Source organism: Papaver somniferum, chromosome 3 (genome assembly GCF_003573695.1).
Source record: "Papaver somniferum cultivar HN1 chromosome 3, ASM357369v1, whole genome shotgun sequence".
In the NCBI taxonomy this organism is placed as follows: Eukaryota; Viridiplantae; Streptophyta; class Magnoliopsida; order Ranunculales; family Papaveraceae; genus Papaver; species Papaver somniferum.
In genome coordinates, this window is record NC_039360.1 from 63436220 (window position 1) to 63462840 (window position 26621).

At 40.4% G+C, this 26621-nt stretch overlaps 1 protein-coding gene and 1 pseudogene across 1 annotated transcript; both read left to right on the top strand.

Moving 5' to 3' along the window:
- The first annotated feature begins 10372 nt into the window (after positions 1-10372).
- LOC113356330 lies at positions 10373-12107 on the top strand (annotated as a pseudogene).
- Positions 12108-12294: 187 nt separating this feature from the next.
- LOC113356331 (phospholipase A1-IIdelta-like) lies at positions 12295-14033 on the top strand. Its single transcript, XM_026599441.1, has one exon. The coding sequence runs from the start codon at positions 12518-12520 to the stop codon at positions 13808-13810; it is 1293 nt and encodes a 430-aa protein (XP_026455226.1). The 5' UTR covers positions 12295-12517; the 3' UTR covers positions 13811-14033.
- The last annotated feature ends 12588 nt before the right edge of the window (positions 14034-26621 follow it).

Below are 26621 nucleotides of genomic sequence, written 5' to 3' on the forward strand. Positions count from 1 at the left end.
AGAAACTGATGTTCGTCCCTAACCCTGCTCCAGTGGTCACTGGTGAGAAGAATTCCGACGCTTATACTCGTCGGATGATGCAATTGTCTTCTGAAGCCCGCGTTGCTGAGATGTGGGAGAATAATCTGAGAGCTTCGGAAGCTAACCTAGTGGTTAACCCTCCCTCCTATGTTGCTGATATGATGGCCATAGCTGACGGGTACCAATACGGTTTTCCCCAGCAGCGTGTCTTAGAGGTAAATCCTTGTACTCTTTTTTTTCATGATATCCGCACATTGTATTCTTCGTGATATCCGATCCCTTTGGTATAATAATGTTTGTTGTTTGTGACGTAGATGATGAGGAGCGAACATTATAACCATGTTCTATACCAATTCTTCAAAGCAAAGTCTTTAAAGTTGGAGGCCAAGCTTCGTAATAGAGAAGAGGAACTGTCTGCGGCTGAAGTGGAAATAAATGAACTGAGGGGGCCGTATGAAGGAAAAAGAACAGCTGGGTAATGCTGAGGAGAGTCTTCGTTCAGAACCTGCTACAGTCCGCAACGAATTGGAGCAGACTCGTAGAAATGTCTCGTCCTTCACAGGTTCGTATTTTACGGATCTTTCACTCCTCGTGATTCCCTATCTGTATTTTGGTGTTATGTCTGAGTCTCCCCACCATATCTTCAGTGGATGGAGTCCCCGAGCTGATTTGGCTTCGGAAAGAAAGGGAACGACAGAAATCCCGTATTGCAGAGTTGGTGGGTAAGTTGAAAAGCGAAGCCGTAAAGTGGAATGCTCGTGCTGACGAGCAAAACGCCTTAACAGCTGAGTGGCGTGAAAAGCGAACACTGATGGTTGATATGCAAAATAAGTACAATCATGACCGTTTTTTGTTTAATGGTACGCTTCTATGGACGCGTGACAACCTGCGTGATGCTCGAGAACATGCTTCGGACTTAGAGGCTAGAGTGCGCTTTTTGGAAGGAGAGTTACAACAGGCTCGTTCTTTCTTAGGCCCCGGGGTTAGGGATAGTATGCTGCATATTTCCGAGGAAAGAGATAATGCTAGGGCCGAGGTTGGTGCTCTTAGTAAATCCCTAGCAGCGTCTCGAGCTGATGTTGCTCGCCAAGTGGAGTCTGAAAGAGATCTTGAAGTGAATGTGTATCGACTCCATAAAAGGATGGGGGAGATGAATGACGAAGTCAACCATCTTCGTCACTTGGATTCAATGAAGCAGGTAGATTTAGACGCGAGTCAATTTGCTCTTACGAACCTTCAAACGGATTATAAGAAACTATCCACCGAATATGACTTTCTTGATGAGGCTCGGGACGCAGTTGTCAATGAGTATGAAGAGGCTTCGGCTAATGTCGAAGGTATAACCTCGTTTTATCGAGTGTGATTCTGTTATTTCTTCGTTTTAACCCCTTGGTATTTCTTGTTTTCAGCACTCGAGGGACAGCTTCACGCAGCAAATGATGAGCTTAAAAAAACTCAATCTGCCTTAGTGCAGCAGGAAGGACAAGCCAACTATTTCAAAGGGTTGGCCGCGTCTCGTGAGGAAGCAGCGGAGATTTCCTCCAAAGAGGCGGAACGCCTATCTGCATTGCTGTCTCAGGCCAACCAGCGGACCGCTGTTATCACTTATAAAGCTCGATGTCAGTTGGCTGAAGAGACCAACAAAGTCCTAGATAAGATTGAACTTGGTCTTAAAGTCGAACATGGTCTTGTCAAGAATTATCCGCGCCTTCCCCTTCCCGCGCCCTTGCCTGGTTCTTCTGGGCCCTCTTCAGGTGGTAGCGTACCTTCATCTCGCAGAGACAACCCTGTTGATGGAGCTGTATCGTCCAAGTAGATTTCTTTTATTAGTCATAGAAAGTTGATCCTTATTGATTATATAATTTCGGATCATTTTTTGATGTGTTTCCTGATTTATCTTATTTGCTGAATCTTGTAATCAACTCTTTATGAAATTGATCATCCTTTTGGCATATCTTCGTGATCGTCTTGAGACCTGACACCCCGCTGGCGAATCCTGGGCCAGAGGATTCCCAAACAGTGGGGGCCGAGGCAGCATTCTAAGATATGGAATGCTTATTTGAAAATATTTATATGCACCCATTCCGTCGACCCGCTGCCTTAAAATTGGTTGGGTATCTCTTTCTGCTGGGTGCCTTCCCCCTGGTCTTACACTCATAGACACTGATAGGGGAGCCCTGAGAGATTGTAGATTAACTACTTTCCCCAATATTGTTAATTTATTATGTAATGTACATGCGTTCATCCAGCGGGCCTTTTGACCATTTCGTTTGCTTGAAGATTTCCCAAAAAGTTTGTTTGATTGATAGGTTGAGGCCTGCTACTCCTCGTCCAGAGATAGAAACATGTAAAGCGGTTACGCTGCCTTCTTCTTCTGGTATTCTTCACGCAGATGCAAAGCTGCGCTGCTCCTATGGGTAGTATGGTTTGAGCCCTTTAGCATTCCAAGGGTGCCAGAGGACCTCGCCTTTCAGATTGCGAAGATAGTAGGAACCGTTTCCCGCAATGACGTGTATTATAAAAGGTCCTCCCCATGTAGGTGCTAACTTTCCCCATTTCTTCTCTCGTTGAGACTGCGGGATTGTTCTTAGCACATACTGCCCTTCTACAAAATTTCGAAGCTTAACCTTTTTGTTGTACTCTCTCGCTAGTCTCCGTTGATAATTTTCCATCTTTTGCAATGCTGCTTCCCTCCTTCCTTCCAGGTCGTCCAGTCTCTCTAACATCATGTCTGTTGTGAGATTTTTCTCCCATGCTTCGGTCTTTGTGGTTGGCATGAGGATCTCTGTTGGGATGACTGCTTCAGCTCCATAAGTGAGGAGAAATGGGGACTCCCCAGTGGCAGATCTTCGTGTTGTCCTGTATGCCCATAATACATTGTGTAGCTGTTCACACCATCGCCCCTTGTGTTCGTCTAATTGCTTTTTGAGGATAAGGGCGAGGGTCTTGTTAGTAGCTTCCGCTTGTCCGTTGCTTTGAGGGTATATGGGGGTGGACTTGTTTTTCCTTATTTTGAAAGTGTCGAAGAGCATGTCTATGTTTTTTCCCTGTAATTGTTTACCATTATCGGACACGATTTCCGCTGGTATGCCGAACCTGCAAATAATTTTTTGGAATATGAAAGTAAACACGTCCACGTCTCTGATCCTGGCTAAGGCTTTGGCTTCCACCCATTTACTGAAGTAGTCCGTGGCTACTATCAAAAATCGTCTTTTCCATGATCCTTCGATGAAAGGACCAACGATATATATGCCCCATTTTGCAAATGTCCATGAACTATCCACAGAATTCAACGTTGTTGCTGGTGCGTGTATCTTTTTGGCGAAACACTGACATTCTTCACATCGTCGGGACATTCTTGCAGCATCTTGTATCATTGTGGGCCAGTAATATCCTTGCATTTTTGCTTTTTCGGCTAGTGATCTCATGCCGCTATGATTCCCTGCGTCACCATAATGGATGTCGTTTAGAATTCGATGCCCCTCTTTCCTGGATAAGCAACGTAGTAACGGTCCGAGGAAAGATTTCTTGTACAGGATCCCATCCCGAAGATCATATCTTCCTACTTTGGAGGGTATTTTCCTGGTTTGTTTGTGATCCGCGGGTAAGGTTCCATCCTTGAGAAACGCATGGATCATCATTCTCCAATTATCTTCGTTGTTGAAATCTTCGTCTTGATTTGTTCTTGACAGGATATCTTCTTCGTCAAAATCGTCACGGATGTCTTCTCCCACCTGATCTTCGATATTTTCTTCCACTGTATCTTGATTTTTAACAAAGGAAAATTGTGTTGCAATCGAAGGCTCGTATACCCTTGTTATTTTGATAGATTCAATACTCTTATCCGTCAGCATGGATGATATATATGCTAGGGCATCCACGTGCCTGAGATCCCTTCTGCATAAGTGCCGGAACTTGATGTTCGGAATTTGTGATGCCAATGTTTGGACCAAGGCCATGTAAGCTGAGAGGGTGTCGTCGTACACATTGTATTCGAGCCCTATTTGCCGTATGACAATATGCGAATCACTTGTCAGTCTTACATCAGTTACCCCCATCTCTATTATTAAGCGGAGGGCATGTACGACTGCCTTGTATTCGACGATGTTATTAGTATGCTCTTTGAATTCTAACCTGAGTGCATGTACGATCATTTCTCCAGTTGGGGTGGTGATGACAATGCCTATTCCTGCCCCTTCCTTATTTTTGTAACCATTAACGAAGACTTCCCATTGTCTTTGACTCGCGGGTTCGAGGACATCAACTGGATCCTTGCTTTCCTCGTCGGCTTCTGGTATTCCCCTAATCTCTTCATCGTTGTCCAGGGGGAGGTATGCTAAGAAATCCGCCAAAACTTGGGATTTTTGGGAATGTTGAATTTCATGAATGATGTTGAATTGGTCCAGGTGGGTGTTCCACTTGGATATTCTACCTACTTTTCCCACGCTTTTGAGGACTGCTTCCAGTTGTGCTTTGCATGGGACGCGGATGAAGTGAGTTAGGAAATAGGTTCTCAGCTTTTGAGTAGCCCATACCAATGCCAGGATGAGTTGTTCGATCTTCGTGTAATTCCTTTCTGCAGAATTGAGGGTCTTACTGACATAATAGATAGGTTGTTCTATCTTCGTATTGGTTTTGACCAACACTGCGCTAACTGCGTCTTCTGTCGCTGCTATGTACAATGCTAAAAACTCATCAGGATCAGGATTCTGCAGGATTGGAATTGAAGCCAGGTGTTCCTTGATTCTTTGGAAGGCTTCTTCGCATTCTGCGGTCCATTCAAACTTACTCCCTTTTTTGAGAATATTGAAAAAATATTTGCATTTGTCCGAGGATCGGGCAATAAATCTGCCCAAGGCTGCTAAGGACCCATTGAGCTTTTGCACCTCTTTTAAATTCTTCAGAGATGGCATTTCCACTATGGCTTGAATCTTCGCGGGGTCTACCTCAATGCCCCTTTTTGTTACCAGATATCCGAGGAATTTCTCTGAGGTGACACCGAAAGTGCATTTTTCTGGATTTACTTTCATGTGATGTTTCCTCATTGCTTCGAAAATATCTCTCAGGTCCCGGTGGTGATCTTTGCACAGCCTACTTTTGACGAGCATGTCATCAACGTAGACTTCTAGGGTACTACCAATCCATGGCCTGAAGATAGCATCGACCATTCTTTGGTACGTTGCCACTGCGTTTCGAAGTCCAAAGGGCATTCTAGTGTAGCAATAAAGGCCATGCGGGGTGTAGAATGCTATGTGTAGTTGATCTTCTTCTGCCATGGCTACTTGGTTGTAACCAGAATGTCCGTCCATAAATGACAGCTCTTCGTATCCTTCCACTGCTTCAACCAGCTGATCTATGATTGGAAGGGGATAGCTGTCCTTTGGACATGCCTTGTTGAGGTTAGTAAAGTCGATGCATATCCTAATCCCTCCATTTTTCTTAGGAACGACGACCATGTTGGAGATCCATGTAGGGTATTTGACTTCCTTGATGAAGCCTGCTTCTAGTAGTTTCCGAAGTTCTGTTTCTACTGCCTTATGATACTCTGGTGCAACTTTTCTTATTTTCTGCCTGAAAGGTAGCGTGCCTGGTTTGATGCGCAGCTCGTGTTGGATTATTTTCGGATCAATCCCCGACATGTCTCCTAACTTCCAGGCGAATACATCCGCGTATTCTTTAAGTAATTTGGTTAAGGAATCTTCTCTTTTTTCGTCCATTATGGTCCCTACTTTGATCATCTTCGGGTTTTCTTCCATTCCTATGTTGATTTCTTTTACGGGCTCCACTGGTGTGAACACCGGCTTCGGGTCCCCAAGGACTGGGACGTTCTTTAATTGCTATTTGGTATGTTTCTGTCCTTCGTTGGCTGCTGAAGTACTTGCCTCTGTGTTAAGGACATTATCATCTTTTGTCAAGCCCTTCCCTGTGGTTTCCTTGAGGAACAGGTCTATGGCCTTTTCTTTCGCAGCTTCTTTATTTTTGATCCTTCGGGTTTTTCGCTGCTCTTCCTGTTCGTTGTTGATACGATCCTGAGTGGTGGCACTCTTTTGCAGAGACCCGATCTCCCTTGATTTCCATCACTCCCTCGGGTGTAGGGAACCTGAGATATTGGTAGTAAGTTGCTGCCACTCCCTTGAGTTTATGTACCCACTTTCGTCCAATAATGGCGTTATAGGGGGATGGGGCGTCACCACGCTGAATCGTGTTTCTACTTTCATGGGCCCGGCGTTCACCTGCAACACGATGTCTCCCAATGGCTTTGTGGGCGCTCCGTTGAACCCGTAGATGGTGTAATAAGAGGTCATCAGTGTTCATCATGGAGCTTCATCCGTTTGAAGGCGTCGTAGAATAGAACGTTCACTGAGCTTCCCCCGTCGATGAGGATCTTTTTGAGGTTACATCCGGCCACTGGTAGTGTGAGGACCAAGGGATCGTTATGGTCTTCCATATCTTCATATCGAAGATGATAGGTGCGTCCATCCACTCTTCGTGCTCGTCCACCTCTACGCCATCAATCTTATATAATTCGCAGTGGTCTTCGAATTGCTTCGTAGCCTCTTTCCTATCTGCGCTGTAAGTGAGGGCCCTGCGGCTTCGGAACACGAGATGGTGTTGATTGTGCGGTTTCCCTCTGGAAGTTGGACTTGCTTGGTTCGTTTGGATCTGTCCTCGGTGACTCCTTTCGTATGTATTGCTTGAGTTCGCCAGCATCAATCAATTTTTGGATCATTATTTTGAGGTTTTTGCATTTCTCGGTCTGGTGTCCATTGAAGCAATGATACTCACAGTAATCTTTAGACTTCTCGGTCTTGGGGGTGTTTTCCCTTAGACCACGGCCACTCCAAATTTTCCCTTCCTTTGATCTCTCGCAAGATCCGAGCGTAGCTAGCATTGAGCTTCGTGTAAACCTGATCTTCGAATTTTCGATCGTCTTTTCGTCGTTCATCTCTCGTTCCTTCCTATCTTCGTGTCGTTCCACTGAGCTATTTCTTTTGGCCCCGCTGGTTTGTTCTGCGGAATTGGTACGGTGAGACCTCTGCGTTTGTGCCCTCGGGTTCTCACGCTGGATTTCTTCAAGACGAGCATACTTCTCAATAATTATTCGAAGATCTCCTTCTGTCTTAGGTACGCTTCCGTGGATCTCAACAAATAGTGGACTCATTCGGTCTAATCCCCACTTGTAGCAGTTGATGCTTACTACGGGATCCACACTCCCTATGGCTTGGCAGATCTTGTGCCATCTGTTGGTGTATTCCCTCGTGTTCTCCTTGTAACCAATTGCCAGAGAAAAAAGTTTATCCATTCCGGTGTTGACAGCTTTGTTGTACATGTAGGTTCTCAAGAATTTCTCTGCGAGTTGATCGTAGGAGTTGATGGAATCAGGTGGCAGGTTGTCAAACCAAGACAAAGCCGATCCCTTCAGACTTGATGGGAAATATCTACAGAGGACGGCGTCGTTTTGACTCCATCGGGCTAAGATACGATTATAATACCGGATATGTGCCGCGGGATCACTGGATCCGTCATAGCATTCAAAAGTTGGGACAGGGCACTTTAACGGAATGGGGGTATTTGCCAGGCGATGAGTTAGGGGCGTGGAGTTAGCTTCTTTCATCACCTCTTCAAGCCTTCCTCCGCCTTGTCTGGCTTTTAACTGCCTGATCTCAGCCATCATCTCATCACGCAGCTCCTCCATTGCGCGGTAATATCCCACGTTCTCATGCTCAGTTGAGCGTTTCTTTCTTCGAACTTCACTGTCATAATAGTCTAAGTCTTCGGCGGCATATTCCGGATCGGATGCACTGCTTCCCCTGGCGGCGTTTGCTAGGATGATTCTTCGGTCTCGATTAGGCTCTGGTGCTTTAGAATTTGCTTCCTCCAGTTGTTGTCTAGTCTTCGTGCTTTGGGCAATACTATCTTTCAAGTCTTGGTTCTCCCTAGCCAGAAGAGCTACGACATCTGCGTATACCTGCTGGCTCTTTTTCAATTCTTCGAGCTCTACCATCAGTCGGTGGGACTGGTTTGATCCCTGATTGGGAGTTCCGGCTTGTACCCCTACGACCATAGTTCCCCCTTCGTATACTGTGTGTATTAAGGGTGGCCGAGGATCAGCTTCAATTGTTGGTATCTCCAAGTTTGGTCCCCTCGGTTGAGCTTCCACTTGCGGTACTAAAACCACTGGTATGGTTTGATTCTGACCGTTGGTTGACGGCATTCCGAAGATTTCTGGATGTGCGGGCTGATGTGTCATAGATTCTGCCACCCCTTCTTTTTGTTGATGGATTTGGTTTGAAACCAAAGTCTTGTTAGCTTCTGTAGCCTGGAGGGCCGCAACAGTCTTCGTGGCTGCTGCTTTGAGAGCCGCGGCTGCAATGGAGTTAGTGTTCATAGGTGAGGTGATTTCCGCAGCATCCTGCCTCTGAGTAGCTGTTTTAGCTTTGTCTCCTTTCTGCTTGCTTCGGGTCATGACCGGGGTAATCCTCGGTGTCTCCTTTGATGAGGCTTTGGTTTTTCCTGCCTCTAGTATCTTTTCCATTTTTAATTTTTTTCTGCATAGGGGAATAAATAAAGAGAACCAAAGATATCCACGAGGATCGGGTTAGTGCCATTCGTATCCGCAAATTATTGGAATAGAAGGAAATGAGCTGCCCAAGGGCCTTAATAAAAGAGAAATAAAGACTTCGGTCTAGTTTTTGCAATACAAATCCTCTAATAAACAATCATGGACCTTGTTTTCAGACTACTTTTGAAAAGAAAACTCTTGAAAAGGCAGATCCGTCGCGTGAACTCATGAATCTGGATTATTAAGTCTTAGTTTTAAAAGGAAAACGCCTTACGTGCAAATCTGTGATAGATAGCCGTGGGTTTGTCTGCTTTGAAATGGTGTTTGTGAAAATGAAGATCATGAACCCAGAATAAAAAAGGTTTTGAAAGCACGCTGAACCCAGAATAGGGCACAACCATAATGCGCGTTTAAGGTGAAATCACAGGATAAGATAAATCTTTTACCGGGACAAAGTCCCTGTTTCTAGCGCCAGATTGTGAACACATAAATCACGAAGCCATCCACATGTTCACAAACAATGTTCGCATACATCCTAATTCTAGAATTCTACGTCGTATGCGTAACGGGGATGATTATATCGATTCATCGACTCGAAGCCTTCGGGCTTGTCATTGTCTAGTCGGATATTATCATAAATAATGTTCGTATAAAGGAATAAACCAAGAATCAAGTATAAATGTAAAGCATATGAAGTTTAACGCTGAATGTAAGGTGCTGAAATGTAAATAAGACAGATTTACGTGGTTCGGCACTAACGCCTACATCCACGGGGTTGGTGTTTCACTATGTATTGAATGGTTACAAAGATAGTCGAATGACTCTAGAGTATACATAGGTCTGCGGAAGTAGGGGAATTACTTACTCTTCTTATTTCTCTCTCCTATATTCTCCTATAATTGCTCTCAATTGGTCGACCCCTTCTCTCTTAGTGGAGAGGGGTATTTATAGGGTTGGAACGTGGGTACCATTTCTGAGGCGTCGTTGTAATCTTATCTTCTTGTGCTTTGTGCCTATTACGTAGAAGTCTTCGGCATATGTCGCGGCCTGAGCTTGAATACGAAGGATTATCCTCGCCTCTTCCACGCGCTGATTGACACGTGTATATCTCTTTGGTATTTAATGCGGGTAGATGGATGTTTGCTCGTGTCAGACAAGTGTCTCTTTGTCTGGTCACATCTGTGTCAGCCAAACTTCCTCTCGGCCGTTGATCTGGGATCTTCCTCGGGATTGGGTGTGATAACACCCAAGGGGTATTATCTGGTGCTCCTATGAACCATCATACCTCTGTGATCCTCTGTCCCTTACCGTCAGATCTACTGACCGGTAGCATCTTCTGATGAGATGCTTGCTATCATGTTTTGATATCTTGTTTTGCATACCTTCCACGTGTTTCTTTCTGTACACGTGGTGGATGATGAAAGGTGTACATATAACTGTAGTAAACCTTAGTTAAACCGACAAGACCACACTCACTTAACTCATTTAGGATTAGCTTTGATTGCTCTTCGTCTCCATTATATGATTATATCATGTAAGATAACGATATATAGCAAATAGCGATCATTATTATGTTACTATTCCTTGTCAAAAGTAGTAATACTGTCGAGGGCCAACAAGGCATTAACAAAGTAGAACCCACCTTATAGCATTTATCGTGCCTATCTTATCCCTTGAAAAGGAAATAGTCTGAATAATCTACACCACAGACTTCTTCCCTCTCAAGAATAATTGAGTTCATTCTATCGGTCCTTCATTAAATTAATATATTTGCTAATTTAAAATGTCCGCTAAAGGGATCATTACACGTCTTAATGTAAAGAAAATTAGGCCACGAATTATTCTTTCCACCTAATCTTTCGCTGTTATTAGCCTTGGCTGCTATTGACACTATTTATCCCTCATATGAAACCCATTTCAGATCACTATTAAGACTTTTGCAATTGAATCTCCTGAGAGAATTTCTGACAAAATTTGGTGATCAAAATGTAGATGTCTCAAAATGAATGGGAGGAAATACTAGGAAGCAATCAATGGGTAGGGTTGCTCGAACCGCTTGATTTCAACCTTCGGAACCTGATTATCCGGTGTGGCGATTTTTGTCAAGGAACATACGACTCATTCGACAGCGATGAACACTCAAAATACTGCGGTAGTAGTCGTTTAGGCAAAAATGGGTTTTTTCAAGAAAGTTGCTAACAAATTGGCAGAAAATGATTACATCGTCGATTCGTTTCTCTACGCAACATCGAAAATTAACCTTCCAAAAGCTTTCTTAAGTTTTTCGTTCTCGAATGAAGCATGGAGCACTGAATCTAACTGGATCGGTTACATTGCAGTCAGCACTGACGAAGCTAGTGAAAGATTAGGAAGACGGGAGATATATGTAGCCTGGCGTGGAACGATAAGAACACTTGAATGGATGAATGTTCTTGAGGCTGTGCAGACATCGGTTAAGCCGTTATTGAATCCGGAACTGGAAGCTACTAGAGTCGAGGAAGAGCGCCATCACCATTGGTATGATTTCTTCACCGGCAAAAATGATAATGATGATGATGAAGACGACGACGCAGATGACGATCAACCCAAAGTTATGAAAGGTTGGCTTGCAGTGTACAACTCGGCAAACCCAAATTCACAAAGTTAAGTGCAAGAACCCAGATACTTACAAAGATAAGAGCACTAGTAACCAGGTACAAAGACGAAAATGTAAGTGTAGTACTTACAGGTCACAGCCTGGGTGCAAGTTTGGCGATTTTAAGCGCCTTCGATTTGGTCGAGAACGGGTTATCTAAAATACCTGTGACGGCTATTGTATTCGGCTCCCCACAAATTGGGAATAATGCTTTTAACGAGAGGCTGAAGACGTTTTCTAACCTGCGGATCTTGCACGTAAAGAATGAAATCGATCTTATAACTCATTATCCTAGTAGGTTATTGGGGTATGCTTATACTGGCGTGGAGCTTGAGATTGATACTCGCAAATCCAACAGTTTGAAGGACTCGAAAAATCCAAGTGATTGGCATAATCTACAAGCTATTCTCCACATAGTTGCAGGTTGGAACGGGAAAGACGGAGAATTTGACTTGAAAGTGAAGAGAAGTCTTGCATTGGTTAACAAATCTTGTGATTATTTGAAGGATGAAGCTTTATTTCCAGGTTCATGGTGGGTTGAAAGGAACAAAAGAATGGTGCTTAGTGAAGATGGGGAATGGGTTATGGCAGTTCCGGATGAAGAGGATTTACCTGCACTTGAAGAATATTGATATGTTTGTTCATTTATTTTGATGTTTTAATTGCTGTAAAGGGTTGAGTGTTTTTCTGTTATGTTGGTCTGTCTGCCGAAGTTGGTTTCGATTCCAGGGTGCGTGTGACTCTGCCATTGTAAATAGGGTCTTATTTGAAGCTTGCTAGTCCTGAATTTGTGTATTATTATACTGATTCCGAAACTCCTTGGCAAATATGCTTGTAAAAGAGCCAAGTTATTTGAATGGTGATTCAAAGGTCTTTATTTTGTGAACGTTAGTTCTTTCGTTGTAGGTTAATATGGAATTCAACTAACTATTCAAGCATTGTATTTCCAGTAGAATAGTGAAACCAAATTGGCTGTTAGGTACACTGTCTTCCCAACTAATCCTAGTTATAAAGTTTTATTTTTTTTCATAAACTTTAATCCAATGGGTCATGAACTATCACTAAAACATTGCCATCTAACAGTAAAAACGTACTGATTACTATTTAAATATACTGCTGAAATCTCATTTCAGGATCTCAAGAAATTGAGTCCAGTGTATTACTTCCCTCATCTATATAATCTCAAAGGATTTATCCCTAACTCATTCACTCTTAAGCTTATTCATTTTATTACCCTGATCACTTAATCAACCCTAAGCCTACTTCAGAAGCACATCTTTAGTTTTCCAAGTCATAAAATGGAGATTCCAAAACTGGAACCAGGAAAATGGGAAGAAATACTAGGAAGCAAGAATTGGGAAGGGCTACTGGAACCTCTAGATTTGAACGTGCGCCAACTTATTCTCCGTTGCGGTGACTTCTGTCAGGCAACTTATGATTCATTCATAAGCGATCAGCACTCAAAATATTGTGGTGGTTGTCGTTATGGAAAGAAATCATTTTTCGAAAAACTTGCAATGGAATCAGCTGCAAATGACTACTTTGTGGATTCGTTCCTCTATGCAACTTCACCTACGGTGCCCTTATTTTCATTCTCGTTCTCAGAAGAAGCGTGGGATCGTGAATCGAATTGGATTGGTTATATTTCTGTGAGCACTGATGAAGTTAGCAAAAAACTTGGAAGACGAGAAATATACATAGCATGGCGTGGTACAACAACAACTCTTGAATGGATGAATGTGTTTGATGCGGAAAAGGCGTCAGTTAAGCCATTATTGAGGCCGAAAACCCTTAATACTAAAACAAGTGCTACTGAGAAGCATACTACTGAAGAAAGCCACTGGTATGACATTTTCATTCGCGGTCCAGATGAAGATACTGATGCTGATGACGAAGAAAATATACCCGAAGTTATGAAGGGTTGGCTTACAATTTACAATTCTGACAACCAAAAATCCCCGTTCACAAAGACAAGTGCGAGAACCCAAGTTCTCTCGAAGATCAAAAGACTTGTCACGATGTACAAAGATGAAAATGTAAGTGTAATACTAACTGGACACAGCCTCGGTGCAAGTTTAGCAATCTTATGTGCATTTGATTTAGTTGAAAACGGGTTATCTAAAATACCTGTGACGGCTATCGTATTTGGTAGCCCGCAAATTGGTGATAAAGCTTTCACTGATAAGGTTATGACTTTCACTAACCTTCGGATATTGCACGTGAAGAACACGATTGATCTTATACCGCTCTATCCAAGTGCCCTATTAGGTTTTGCTTATACAGGGACAGAATTTGAAGTCGATACTCGAAAATCAACGAGTTTAAAGGATTCCAGTAATCCTAGCGACTGGCATAACCTGCAAGCTATACTCCATATAGTTGCTGGTTGGAATGGAAAAGAAAAGGAATTTGAATTGAAAGTGGACAGATGTGTTGCATTGGTTAATAAGTCTTGTGACTATCTGAAAGATGACCAGTTAGTTCCAGCGTCATGGTGGATAGAGACGAACAAAGGAATGGTGCTTGAAGGCGGGAAATGGGTTATGGGTCCACCAGATGAAGAGCACATACCTGTTCCTGAATCTTACTAAGCCTTCATATATTGTCTTAATCTATTTTCTGTTTCTAAAATATTTGTAATTTTTTCTTTTACTTTTATTTGAAAATAAGGGAGCTTGGGGTGGAAAATACAAGTTCCCATGCTTGATGGAGAGTAATTTGGATTCCAGATAAGAAGGATATGTGTGGTGTACTCGATTTTAATAATGTATTTTGTGTGCAAGACATAAATTTTATATTTACATTTTCCAGGAAGGAAAAACTAGCTAAAACTTAAGAAGGAAGATAATTACCATTTTCCAGGATGGAAAAATTGGCTAAAATTCAAGAAGGAAGTATCCCATCATATATGCGAACGAAAAATTAAGGTGAATATATCTGTAAGCGCGACCTAGATTTTTCTTTATCTCTTGCAATAAGAGAAACACTAAAACTTAAAGCTTTGTTATTTCGATCTGCACCCATGTAAGCAGATGGGAGCAGTTCTTCTTATACAACCACTTCTACTTTTTTCTTTTCTTTGTGCATTACTTTGTCCGTTAAATTGTAGTACTCAATTTAGCTTTATTTACCATGTTTTAGATCTACGAAGTCTGCAGCTGAATTTTGTATGATTTTTCTTACTCTTCTTTAGTCTGTCAGATTCAGTAGCAAGTTTGTAAATCTCATTTATATTTGGGTTTTTTGTCTTAGTGTTAGTGTATATGTCTCATTAGATAAAATGGTAGGTTGTGAGTAAATATGATAGTCATTCTTCACATACCTATGTTGATAAAATTCTCGTATATGTCTCCGTCGTTCTTCGGTCTTCAATCTTCAAGGTCGATTAGTGAATTATGATATTCAACTAGCATATGCTTTGTTCCAAGTCCGAGAGTGATCTTGGTAGACTATAAATTAGATAGAGTTTTTGATCAACTAAATTTTACAACAAGTTTGATATACCAAAATTTGTGAATTTGACCGAAAGATGCTCTAACAATTATGTTACCAACAAATATGTCAATTATGCAAATTCCAACTACAGCTCATTTTATGGGTGCAAAAGAATTCTCAGGTTTGCCAAAGAGACATTAAACATTCTGTTTAGTAATGATTATTGGAAGTTCATGGCTTTAGTCATGTAGATTAGGCAGGTGCACCTGACACCAAGCGCAGTACTAGTGGTTTTTGTATTTTTTTTAGGTCTAATCCTATTTTTCGGACTAGTTAAATACAAATATTCTGGTTAGGTCGAGAATTGAAGCTGAATAAAGGTCCTTGGCTAACTATGCTGCAAAAATTGTTTAGGTATGTCGGTTTCATAAGGAGCTGCATCTTTTCTTAATTATTTTTTACTTATTTTTCTAGTCGTACACTGTGACAACATCAGCAACACTTCTCTATCTTCCAATCCTCTATTTTGTACCAAAATGAAACACTTATCTATGGATTATCACTTTGTTCGCGAGCTTGTACAGTCTAAGGATTTGCAGGTGCTTTATGTCTCTACTCTGGATCGAGTAGGAGAGATCTTCACCAAGGGATTATCAATTGTCCAAGATTTAGTCTTCTTAGAGACAAGTTGAAGGTTTTTTCTTCTGGACACCTCAACTTAAAAGAGGCTGATAGAACCTTACATTTCTTTCATTTCATTGCAACAATTTCATATGTTAACTATTTTATGTTAGATAATAATATTTGCTTAGTTGTCGTTATCTGCAAGTGCATGTATTTTTCTGATTGGTCAATAGTGACAATCACAAATCGGGTCTTCTCTTCTCTCTTTTAGTGTACTTATGAATATTTTGTGTTTTTTTCATTTTTTGCAACAAGACAATTGTTTTGGACAATTGTAATTTTGTAACTTTACTTTTCAATCAATAGAAAAACATTGTACTATCATATTTATACTTAGATTTCAAAACTTCTAGGCAAATAGACTTGCTAAAGAGATCAACTTATATAAATGATGTTTTAAAGGCTTTTGTTTGTAAATCTTAGAATACGAAAAAAAAATCTACTATTTTGTTGTATATTTGTGTGAGCTAGAATGATAATTCTTTGGTGGAGAAAATATGAAATATTATTAAACTTGCATTTGATTTCTAGAAGGATTATCTTTTAGGTTAACGTGTGGCACCACTTCTCTCCTCACCGATGCTAAAGAAAATTAGAACAACACATGAACAATTAAATAAATATATACATCTTTTGATGAGAGATATGAAGCTGGGGAAGAACACGACATTTGTACTATGAAAAAAATAACAAAAGCTGCATGTAAAAGAAAAATATTTTAATAGGTAAGTCCAATTGTTAAGAGATGCTAATGAGAAGATAATCTACCCATACGCGGGTAAAGAAGGCTTATATATATATATATATATATATATAAAGCTTTACTAGAACCATGTCGGTTGGAACAATCAACTATTTTTAATGTACTTGGTCAAAGCAAAACTAACATACATCATTTCCTTTTTTCAGTCAACAACATACATCATATTTTATACCACCTTTTATTTATTTAAATGGCTGAAATCTATGAGTTGAAAAGTAAGCGAAAACCATAACGCTTATAAATGTGAAATATTGTTATAGGGCCTAGGGCCCATGGATGTGCGGTCCATTAGATGACTAGGGTTTTATCTCTCTTTATATATAAAGAACTGATGTGTTTTTTAATTGAGTTGTAGTAATAGGTTCGTTGAGGCTTGTGAAAGCAAAAGATTCTAGACTTAATAAAACTTAAAATAAAGAAAACTTAACTTCAAAATTTGATTTCAAGATATGAGAAAATAACCAAGACACTGATTCCACTATTACACATGAATGAATGATGGTAAATAACCCAAAACTCTAATTATCTTTAAGTCCCTTATTTTCTTAACTCACAAATAATCAGGCAAATTCTCAAAAATTAATTTTATTCCCTAAGCATAAATTATCTAATCAAAGCATAACCTATCTAATTGAATCACAACTAATGAATAAAATTATGCAAACAATTAAAAACTCTGCAAAAGCAGTGATTGAGTGAATTATAATTAAATATTAGAGAAAATATAATAGTTACCAAATTATTCATGCGTAAATAGCTTCCTCATTGCCTTGGTTGTGAGAGAATTAGCACATCATCATGTTGGAAACATGCTCGAAATTCATTATTATTGCTCAAAAATGGTTTACAAATGATGAAAAGGGAGAAATATAATGAAAACCGGGTTTGTAACAGTTATATGTGTTACAAACCAGAACGACACACAGTATGTGTCACTGATACTGTGGAAAATAAGTCTTCCTCTGATGTACGAACCTCGGCTGTGAGTCGTTATCACTGTAGAAAAACGACTGTCTTTGCTGGTCTGTTCTTCGTGTTCGTCAGCTATGCAGCAGCAGAAATGGTGACTCTCTGCAACTTTCAATTTCTCGCCTCTGAGATGTTCTAAATCCTCCCAATTCTCCCTTTGTAACCCTTCAGTGATACCCTAATAGGCTATTTATACTCAACAGAGACAAGAATCTTCGCTCATTACTCCGGAAAATCCTTCCAATATTCGGCAGTAAAAGAAAATATTTTGGAGATATTTTGTTTCCTTTCTTTCACAATCATGCATCTTCAGCGTATAATATCTCCACAATGCCTCTGTTGCGACTCAACAAACTCCAAACACACACAGAACACATTACGAACACAATGTAACTCAAGCAGAACCCGTGAAGAACTCGTGTCCTCTGTTTTCTTCCCCCCAACGATCCAACCCAAGTTTGTCGAAACAAAACACCTTACCACCCTGTTCAACGGTAGAAGGGTGACTACAACTCCATGGGGTGATTAAATCTCGCCAATTCTCCCGGAAATTTCTAACAAAAATATCGTGTTTTCTAACTTCTTCCCTGTTTTCTTCAATGTGATTATCCAGCCCAAATTCGTTGATTCCGACGACCATACCAGGCTTGTTTAGTCCATTCAAGTCCAGACCAACGAATTTCTCCGATTAAATCTCCTCAGAAATTGCCCAGAGATCGAACCCTAAAATATGTTCTTCGCTGCAACTATTCCCGCCAAAATCTGAAATTCAAATTAAGAAGATGACCTCCCCTTATCCTATACGTGTCTGCCAATAGTAGTTTCCCCGGAAATGGGTTACCCCTTAGTAATTGAGGTGCCCCTTAACCAACACTGAGAGTCCGAATAACAAGTGTCTTGCGGGCGCCTTAACCACCTTTTCGAGCCGAATTTTCCAAAAATGTTTATTTCCCAAAAATGCCTACAAACACATAAAACACCAAAATTAGTACAAAATCGAGTGCCAACAATATATAGTATTGAGAACAAATTAGACACAAAATGTGTCTATCAAATACCCCCAAACTTATTATTTGCTAATCCTCGAGCAACTTTATTCTAGAAAAGAAAATTCAAACTCACTAGGTGGCCCTAGTGACCGAGTTATAGTCTCGGGAGGGTTTACCAGAGGTGTACCCACAAATCCTTTAACTTCAGACCCTAGTTATCTAAGCAGAACCTTGGAAGGCACTAAAGAATCTCCTTGGTTGGTGTACTTATTGACTACAGGAGGAAGTACCCTGATGCGAAATTCCAATTGTTGTACACGAGTTTGCACTCAAGCATACTAAAATTCATATAAAGTGACAGAGTTTTACTCAGATAGTTTCTGGACATCATAAACCGGAGTCAACCAATCACATGGATAGATTAAGAAGATGGATGTAGAGAAAACGTGGATGATGTTGACTAAGGTGAACCTATCCTAATGGACTGAGATACAGGTCTGGACTAATATCAACACACTGGCATATACAAGGGAACCAGTGGTCGATAATCCTAACTCTAGGTCAACTCAACTGGCATATACAAGGGTACCAGTGGTCGACTTTATTGTATTTATTTCGGTCGGTCTGGTGGCCTGGTCTCAATTCTTTTTTTTTGTCTCAGTCACTCTATTTCACCCTATCAATGGTAAAAAGAAGAAATAAAAAGAAATGATCAGGATTCTTTCGATGTTTCCATCACGAAGATATGGCGAACCTACCATGTTTTCTTTTTCTAACACCTGAGCTCTGTGCTTTTATGAATAGACTCTTTAGATGTTTCCATCTAATCAGATTGTTTCCTCAACTCCAACAACCAAGATGTTCCCATCCACTTAGATTGGTTAGTGACGACCTTAATAAGCATAAATTTCTAGGCTCTGGAGTTTATTTATTGCCGAAAAAAGTTTATTCCCCACCCCCAAACTTAAATCTAACATTGTCCTCAATGTTTCTAATCAAAGAGCAATACCAAAAAGTAAAGTAACATGAGGAATTAGTAAAGAGAGAAGTCGGAAAGATAGTACCTGAGTGAAAAGAGAAATCAAAGACTAATATACAACATACAATCGCCTCGATGGTCAATCAAGGGTAAACAGGGTCCTCCAGAGGGACGTCCTCAACATCCCCTGTAGGAAAGGGCTCTAAAAAGGGTTTCAATCTCTGACCATTAAACTTCGAAGAACTACTACCATCCGGTGTCTCAATTTCAACAGCTCCATGAGGAAAGACAGTGCGAACAATAAAAGGACCCGTCCATTGAGAACGTAACTTCCCAGGAAAAAGATGCAAGCGGGTATCATATACAGAAGAACTTTTTGACATGGAGAAAATGACTTCCATAAAATATTTCTATCATGCACAAGTTTCATTTTGTTCTTATACTCCTTCGCACTATCGTAAGCATCTATACGAATGTCGTCCAACTCATTGAGCTGGAGTTTCCTATGGGCTCCTGCCTTGTCAACTGAAAAATTTAGCTTCTTAACATCCCAATAAGCTCTATGTTCTAACTCAAGAGGTAAATGACATGTCTTTCCATACACAAGCAGATAATGCGACATTCCAATGGGGGTCTTAAACGCAGTACGGTAAGCCCATAAGGCATCAGTAAGCCTAGACGACCAGTCTTTCCGATTAGGATTAACTGTTTTCTATAATATACGTTTTATCTCCCTATGGGAAACCTCAACCTGACCACTAGTCTGTGGATAATATAGGGTATCTACCTTATGTGTAATACCATATTTCTTCATCAAAAGCTTAAAAGGTCCATTACAAAAGTGCGACCCTCCATCACTAATTATAGCTCGCGGTGTACCAAAACGTGTAAGTATATTATTTTTCAAGAACTCAATCACAACCCTATGGTCATTGGTTTTACACGCAACCGCCTCAATCCACTTAGAGACATAGTCTACGGCGACAAGGATGTATAAGTTACCAAAAGAATTAGGAAACGGACTCATAAAGTCAATACCCCACACATCAAAGACCTCAACAACTAAAATAGGGTTCAAGGGAATCATGTTCCTACGGGAAATGGTTCCTAATTTCTGGAAACGCTCACAAGTAACACAGTAACTGTGGGAGTCTTTAAACAACGAAGGCCAATAGAATCCACACTGCAATATCTTAGCAGCAGTCTTCTTAGCACTAAAGTTACCTCCACAAGCATGATCATGAAAAAAGGAAATAATACTGGACTGGTCACTCTCAGGTATACATCTCCTAATAATCTGGTCTGGGAAATACTTAAACAAATAAGGATCATCCCAAAAGAAGTGTTTAACCTCGGCTAAAAACCTAGAACGATCTTGTTTGCCCCAATGTTGGGGCATTCGACCAGTAACAAGATAATTCACTATATTCGCATACCAAGGTGTTTGGGTAACAAAGAACAGTTGTTCATCAGGAAAGCTATCCCTTATAGGAAGGGAATCATCAGGAAAATCGACAACTATTCTAAACAAGTGGTCTGCTACTACATTTTCTGCACCCTTTTTGTCTCTAATGTCCGGAGAAATTTCTTGCAACAAAAGGATCCACCTAATCAATCTAGGTTTCGTATCCTTCTTAGACAAAAGATATTTCAAAGCAGCATGATCAGTATATATGACGATCTTAGAACCTAAGAGATAGGGTCCAAACTTGTCTAAGGCAAACACAATGGCTAACAGTTCCTTCTCGGTAGTGGTATAGTTCAACTGGGCATCATTCAGAGTTTTGCTAGCATTGTAAATCACATGAAGTAATTTGTTTTCTCGCTGACCTAGCACAACACCAATAGCATAATCTGAAGCTTCACACATGATCTCGAAGGGTAGGTTCCAGTTGGGTGCCTGGACTATGTGGGCGGTAGTGAGTAAAATTTTAAGCTTCTCAAAATCCTCTAAACAAGCATCATCAAAGACAAACTTAACATCTTTTGCAAGCAAGTTGCAAAGAGGTCTAGAAATCAAGCTAAAATCCTTAATGAATCGACGATGAAAACCTGCATGCCCTAAGAATGACCTAATATCTCTTATGGTTTTTGGGACCTGTAAAGTCTTGATAAGGTCAACTTTGGCTTTATCTACCTCTATACCCTTAGAAGATACGATATGCCCTAAAACAATTCCTGATCGAACCATGAAATGACATTTCTCCCAATTAAGCACTAGATTTTTTTCCTTACACCTAGTCAACACTAATGACAAATGATGCAAGCACTCATCGAAATACGAACCAAACACTGAAAAATCATCCATAAAGACCTCTAAAAACTTTTCTACCATATCGGAAAATATGCTCATCATGCAACGCTGAAAAGTCGCAGAGGCGTTACATTGCCCGAAAGGCATGCGTCTATACGCAGATGTACCAAAGGGACAAGTAAAAGTAGTTTTTTCTTGGTCTTCTGGGGCAATAACGATCTGATTGTAGCCTGAGTAGCCATCTAGAAAACAGTAATGACTATGTCCAACTAATCTCTCTAGCATTTGGTCGATAAAGGGAAGGGGAAAGTGGTCCTTCCTAGTGACCTTGTTCAATTTCCTATAGTCAATACAAACACGCCAACCCGTGGTCACTCGGGCCGGGATTAACTCATTGTTATCATTATGGACTACAGTAATACCGTATTTCTTGGGAACAACCTGAACGGGGCTGACCCACTTACTGTCTGAAATGGGGTAGATAATGTCTGCATCTAACAGCTTAAGAACCTCAGTTCGAACTACTTCTTTCATATTAGGGTTTAGTCTTCGTTGCATCTCCCTAGAAGGTTTGGTATCTTCCTCTAAATAGATCTGATGCATACAAATAGTATGACTTATACCCTTAATGTCTGCTATGGTCCACCCTAAAGCTTCCTTGTTGTTTTGAAGGACGGTCACTAGCCTACTTTCCTGATCACTATCCAAGTCGGAAGCAACAATCACAGGTAAAGTCTCAGACGGGCCTAAAAACGCATACTTCAGGGTATCGGGCAATGGTTTTAGGTCCAACTTAGGAGTCTCTTCTAACGAAGGAACTAGGGTAGACTTAGAAACTGGTAGTGGTTCGAACTTAGGTTTCCATCCGTTACTAGTGTCTAACAAAAGGGTTGAATCTAACAAAGCATTCACCTCATTAATCACATTATCATCATCGAAATCAATCCCAAAGTGAGCTAGGCATTTCTCTAACGGATCTTCTAACAAAGTGTTTGGTAATGACTCCTCGACTAATGTTCCTATCATGTTTACCTCTTCTATGCTCGAGTCATCTAGTTCAGATGGTAACTTACTAATATGAAAGACGTTCAGCTCAATAGTCATATTACCAAAAGACAAATTCATAATACCATTTCGACAATTAATGATCGCATTAGATGTTTCTAAAAATGGGCGACCTAAAATCATTGGTATCTGGTTCTCTGGGTCAGGGACAGGTTGGGTATCTAGGATAACAAAATCCACTGGATAAATAAACTTGTCGACCTCAATAAGAACATCCTCGATCACACCACGAGGAATTTTAACGGACCTATCAGCTAACTGAAGTTTCATCTGGGTAGGTTTCATATCACCAAGTCCTAGCTTGAGGTACACATGGTATGGAAGTAAATTCACACTGGATCCTAAGTCAAGCAAATCTTTCTCAAAACGGTATTTACCTATTGTGCAAGAAATGGTAGGGGACCCTGGGTCTTTATACTTAGGAGTAGTGGTATTCTGAATAATGGAACTCACGTGACTAGCTCAGAAGGCTTTCTTTTGGACATTAAGCTTACGCTTTCGTATACACAAGTCCTTAAGAAACTTGGCATAAGCGGGAATCTGCTTAATCACATCCAACAATGGTAGGTTGATAGTTACCTCCTTAAAAACCTCTAATATATCATTAAAGTTGGACACCCTCTTAGTTGGAACTAGCAGCTGGGGGAACGGGGCTCTGGGAACAAAGTCGGGCTCAACAGAACCCTCATTGGTCTCTTTAGAGACTCTATCAGTCTCCTCATTTTCTGGCTCAGAAGGGTGAACTACAACATGTTCACTTTCAGGCATGGTGACCTTATTGTCAACTTTCTTCCCACTCCTAAGGGTTGTAACAGAATTCACATGATTGTACGATTTCTCTCCTTTTGGATTAGGATCAATATGACTAGGGAACCTTTCATATTCTCTCTCAGTGATAAACTTAGCTATTTGGCCAACTTGAAGTTCTAATTTAGCAAGAGACTGAGAATTATTCTTAAAATTCTGCTTGGTTTCCTCTTGAAAATTAACCTGGCTCTTTATTAACATTTACTGGCTTTGTGATAGCATATCCTGGCTCTTTTTTAATATACTAAGAGATTCCTCTAAGCTAGTCATTTTATTCTCAGAAGGGTTCTAGAACTGGGCTTGACCTGAAGAGTTCTTAGCATAACCAAAACCTGGGGGAGGCTGAGAATTACTAGACTGACCTTGATTCTGTCCCTTAGGCTTAGTCTAATGGTACTCTAAGATCCAGGATTTGGAGGAAAAAGCGTGGTCTAATGTGTCACTGTTAGCCTGATTCCCTATTGATCCAAGCGATTGCTTGGATCTAATCTGGGTGCAATCCAGGCACGCCATTAGAAATGGCGCACCCAAAAAGTGCTATACGCCATTACAAAAGGCGTGATGTAGCATATTCGAAAATTTTGTTCCCTCGTACGTCGTTAGAAAAGGCGCGACACGGTATTTCAAAAGGCGTCCACACGCCATTAAAAATGGCGCGTCGTATTTATACTTATTTGACCTTTTTTCTCTAACACCCTGTTTACACCCGCAGATTATACGACAAACTATGTGCGTATACTTTCTACCAGGTTCCTACACTGGTTTACACTGTAATGTTAAACGACGAGTTTTTTACGTATACTTTCTCATATCCCAATTTAGTAGTTGAAAGCACTCAAACCACTCAATTTAAGCCGTTATCATTAAGTCATCTACACACTGTTTTTCACCACAACTTCTGATAAAAATCTCGTTATCCTTATCAACACACTGTAACAACAAGATTCTGTAAAAGGGGATTTCATTGATAAATAATAACAATTATTTCCTATAAATACACTCCATCAACCACTCAAAGAAATACACCATAAAATTAGTGGCGATCCTTCTTGTCTACCCGATTAAAAATGGATTCTAATCGCAAGGGAAAACAAATTGTGTGTATAGAAGCAAACCAAATTTGTCCGCTCTGTTTCCTTGATGAGCATTCAGCCATGCAATGCCCTTGGATGTATTCCAAGTGCCCGCAAAAGGGTTGTGCTGGCATCAAATTGTTACTAGAATCGGGACCTGGACAGAGTAGGTACCTTCGTTGCCAATTCAACAATTGTCGTGAAGAAGCTCAGTGGTTGGAGGATGCAATCAAGTCCAGAGATGATAAAAAGATTAACGAACTTTGAAAAAAATTCAAACAAAAAAGGATGATTAAGGTTGAACATGAAAAGGGGGCGTCATGCCCAGTCACTGGATGTAGGTTTTTTATGAAATTGCATCGTTCTAAAGATAAGAACACCTACGGTGCACATTTTTGGGAATGTCCTGGCTGTCATTTGGTGGAATGGGCCGAGTAAGTACATTTGAGTTTGCTCTTTGATTTATGGTGTTATATTTTGTGTTTATGATGTAATGTTTAATCATGTGTTTTATTCGGGTCAATGACGCCCGGTCTGTTGTAATGTTTATGATTTATGTACTGTGTGCTATTTACGTTTTTTTATGTATGTTAACGTTTATTTGAGTTTCTTTATGTTTGTGTTATTTAAAACCTCCTTTTCATCCAGCGACCAACGTGTTGGTAAACACATTTCCTTCGGTGAATATTTGCACCTAAGTCGTCAAACTCCCCAACCACCAGATCCCAAACCACTTTATTCCATTCCACGTGTATGATAACAAATCAAAAGGGAAAACTGCATAATTCAATGCTCATATATACACTGTTGTCTGACATCCAAGTGGTGGACAACTCCATCGGGTGTGATTTGAAAACACATTGTGACGGGTGATGATTGAAGATGTCAGAGACATTACTGTTCCATATCTAATCTTTTGTACTATATATCAGTCTTTAACTGCCAGATAACAGAAATAAATCACGCAACAGAAAATGGCATGCAAAATAATGGCCGACAAGTGATGACACCTCTTGCTTGCAAGTTCCCCTTATTTCAAATCTATTCCTTTGTAGGATTTCAAAATTACGTTTAAACCCATTGTAGAATTTTATTATAAATCTTTGAAGAACGCGTCACAATTCAATTATCTCTGGAGGTTTAGTGCTCTCTAAACTCAACCAACAGATAAAGTATTTTCCCTCCCAATTTTTCAAAGTCACCTATTTTATTTCCACCACAATAATCACTCACGATGCCACGATTTACAATGCATGAAGATAATGCTCTAGTCATAAGTTATTGTAAGGTTGTAGATATGGATCATGATACAGAAAATCCTCAGGCGGGTATGGAGTTTTGGTGTCGAGTGAGGAAAGACTTTTTGATTCAAATTGGGAATGGAAGCGTTTGGTATTCTGCTATACGTATCCAACACCGCGTTAGCATGCTAAAAAGGATTTTTGGTCGTTTTAGGCAGTATCGGGTTCTTGCAAATGGTAATCGTGCCTAGGCGATGGCCATGTATGAGGCGGAATTAGGGCAACCTTTCAAACATTTCGTGGCCAATTATTTTTTTGGTACTCACATATAAAATAAAATCTTGTTCTCTTGAGATGTTTATGCGTGGTTAATATTGTTTGTTCGAAATCGTCAAATGTTTATGATGTTATGTGTTTGCTTACTTATTGGAACAAGTAACGCACAACTTTTGAAATAACTACTTTTATTTTAAACCTCATAATACATTAGAACAACATAATTAAGAACCTAATTCACTTTCGTAAGAATCACGGTTACACTAAACACGTGCAACAAGCCACTCGTCCGTTAGGTGGACCTAACGGACGAGTTTAGTCTCGTGAGGGTTGATAACAGACTAACCCCCAAAATCTATCCAAACATAAATTCGAGTATCAGACTTGACCGGATGAAGTAGATGATGACTCCGGAGATCCTACTCACATGACACATCTGCATTAAGTATCCAACCAACTATCTTGCTCACTTTTACCACCCAAACCAATACATAATAACAAAGCTAGGAAATTAAAAAGAAGGAGAAAATTACATAAATATGAAAAAAAATGTCATTGTAATCATGTGACATGCGATTACATAAAGATATACCCACAAAACCCTATTTTATGATGTCGTCACGCTTCGCGACTGGCTAAAAAATGGGGGTTCATATAGGAAAAGTGATGCCTCATGATGAGGTAGCAATTGTGATACAGAAATCTCTTTCCCTTCCTTGTAGGTACAACTGTCCCGCATCAGTCTCCTGCAGAACATAAACATGTTGTTATGATAATTGTTATTTATGAAAACCAAAAATTTCAAAAGCATGTTGGCACTCACGCCGGTGAACCTACAATCTTATCTGCGGACCACCCTTCGGGAAC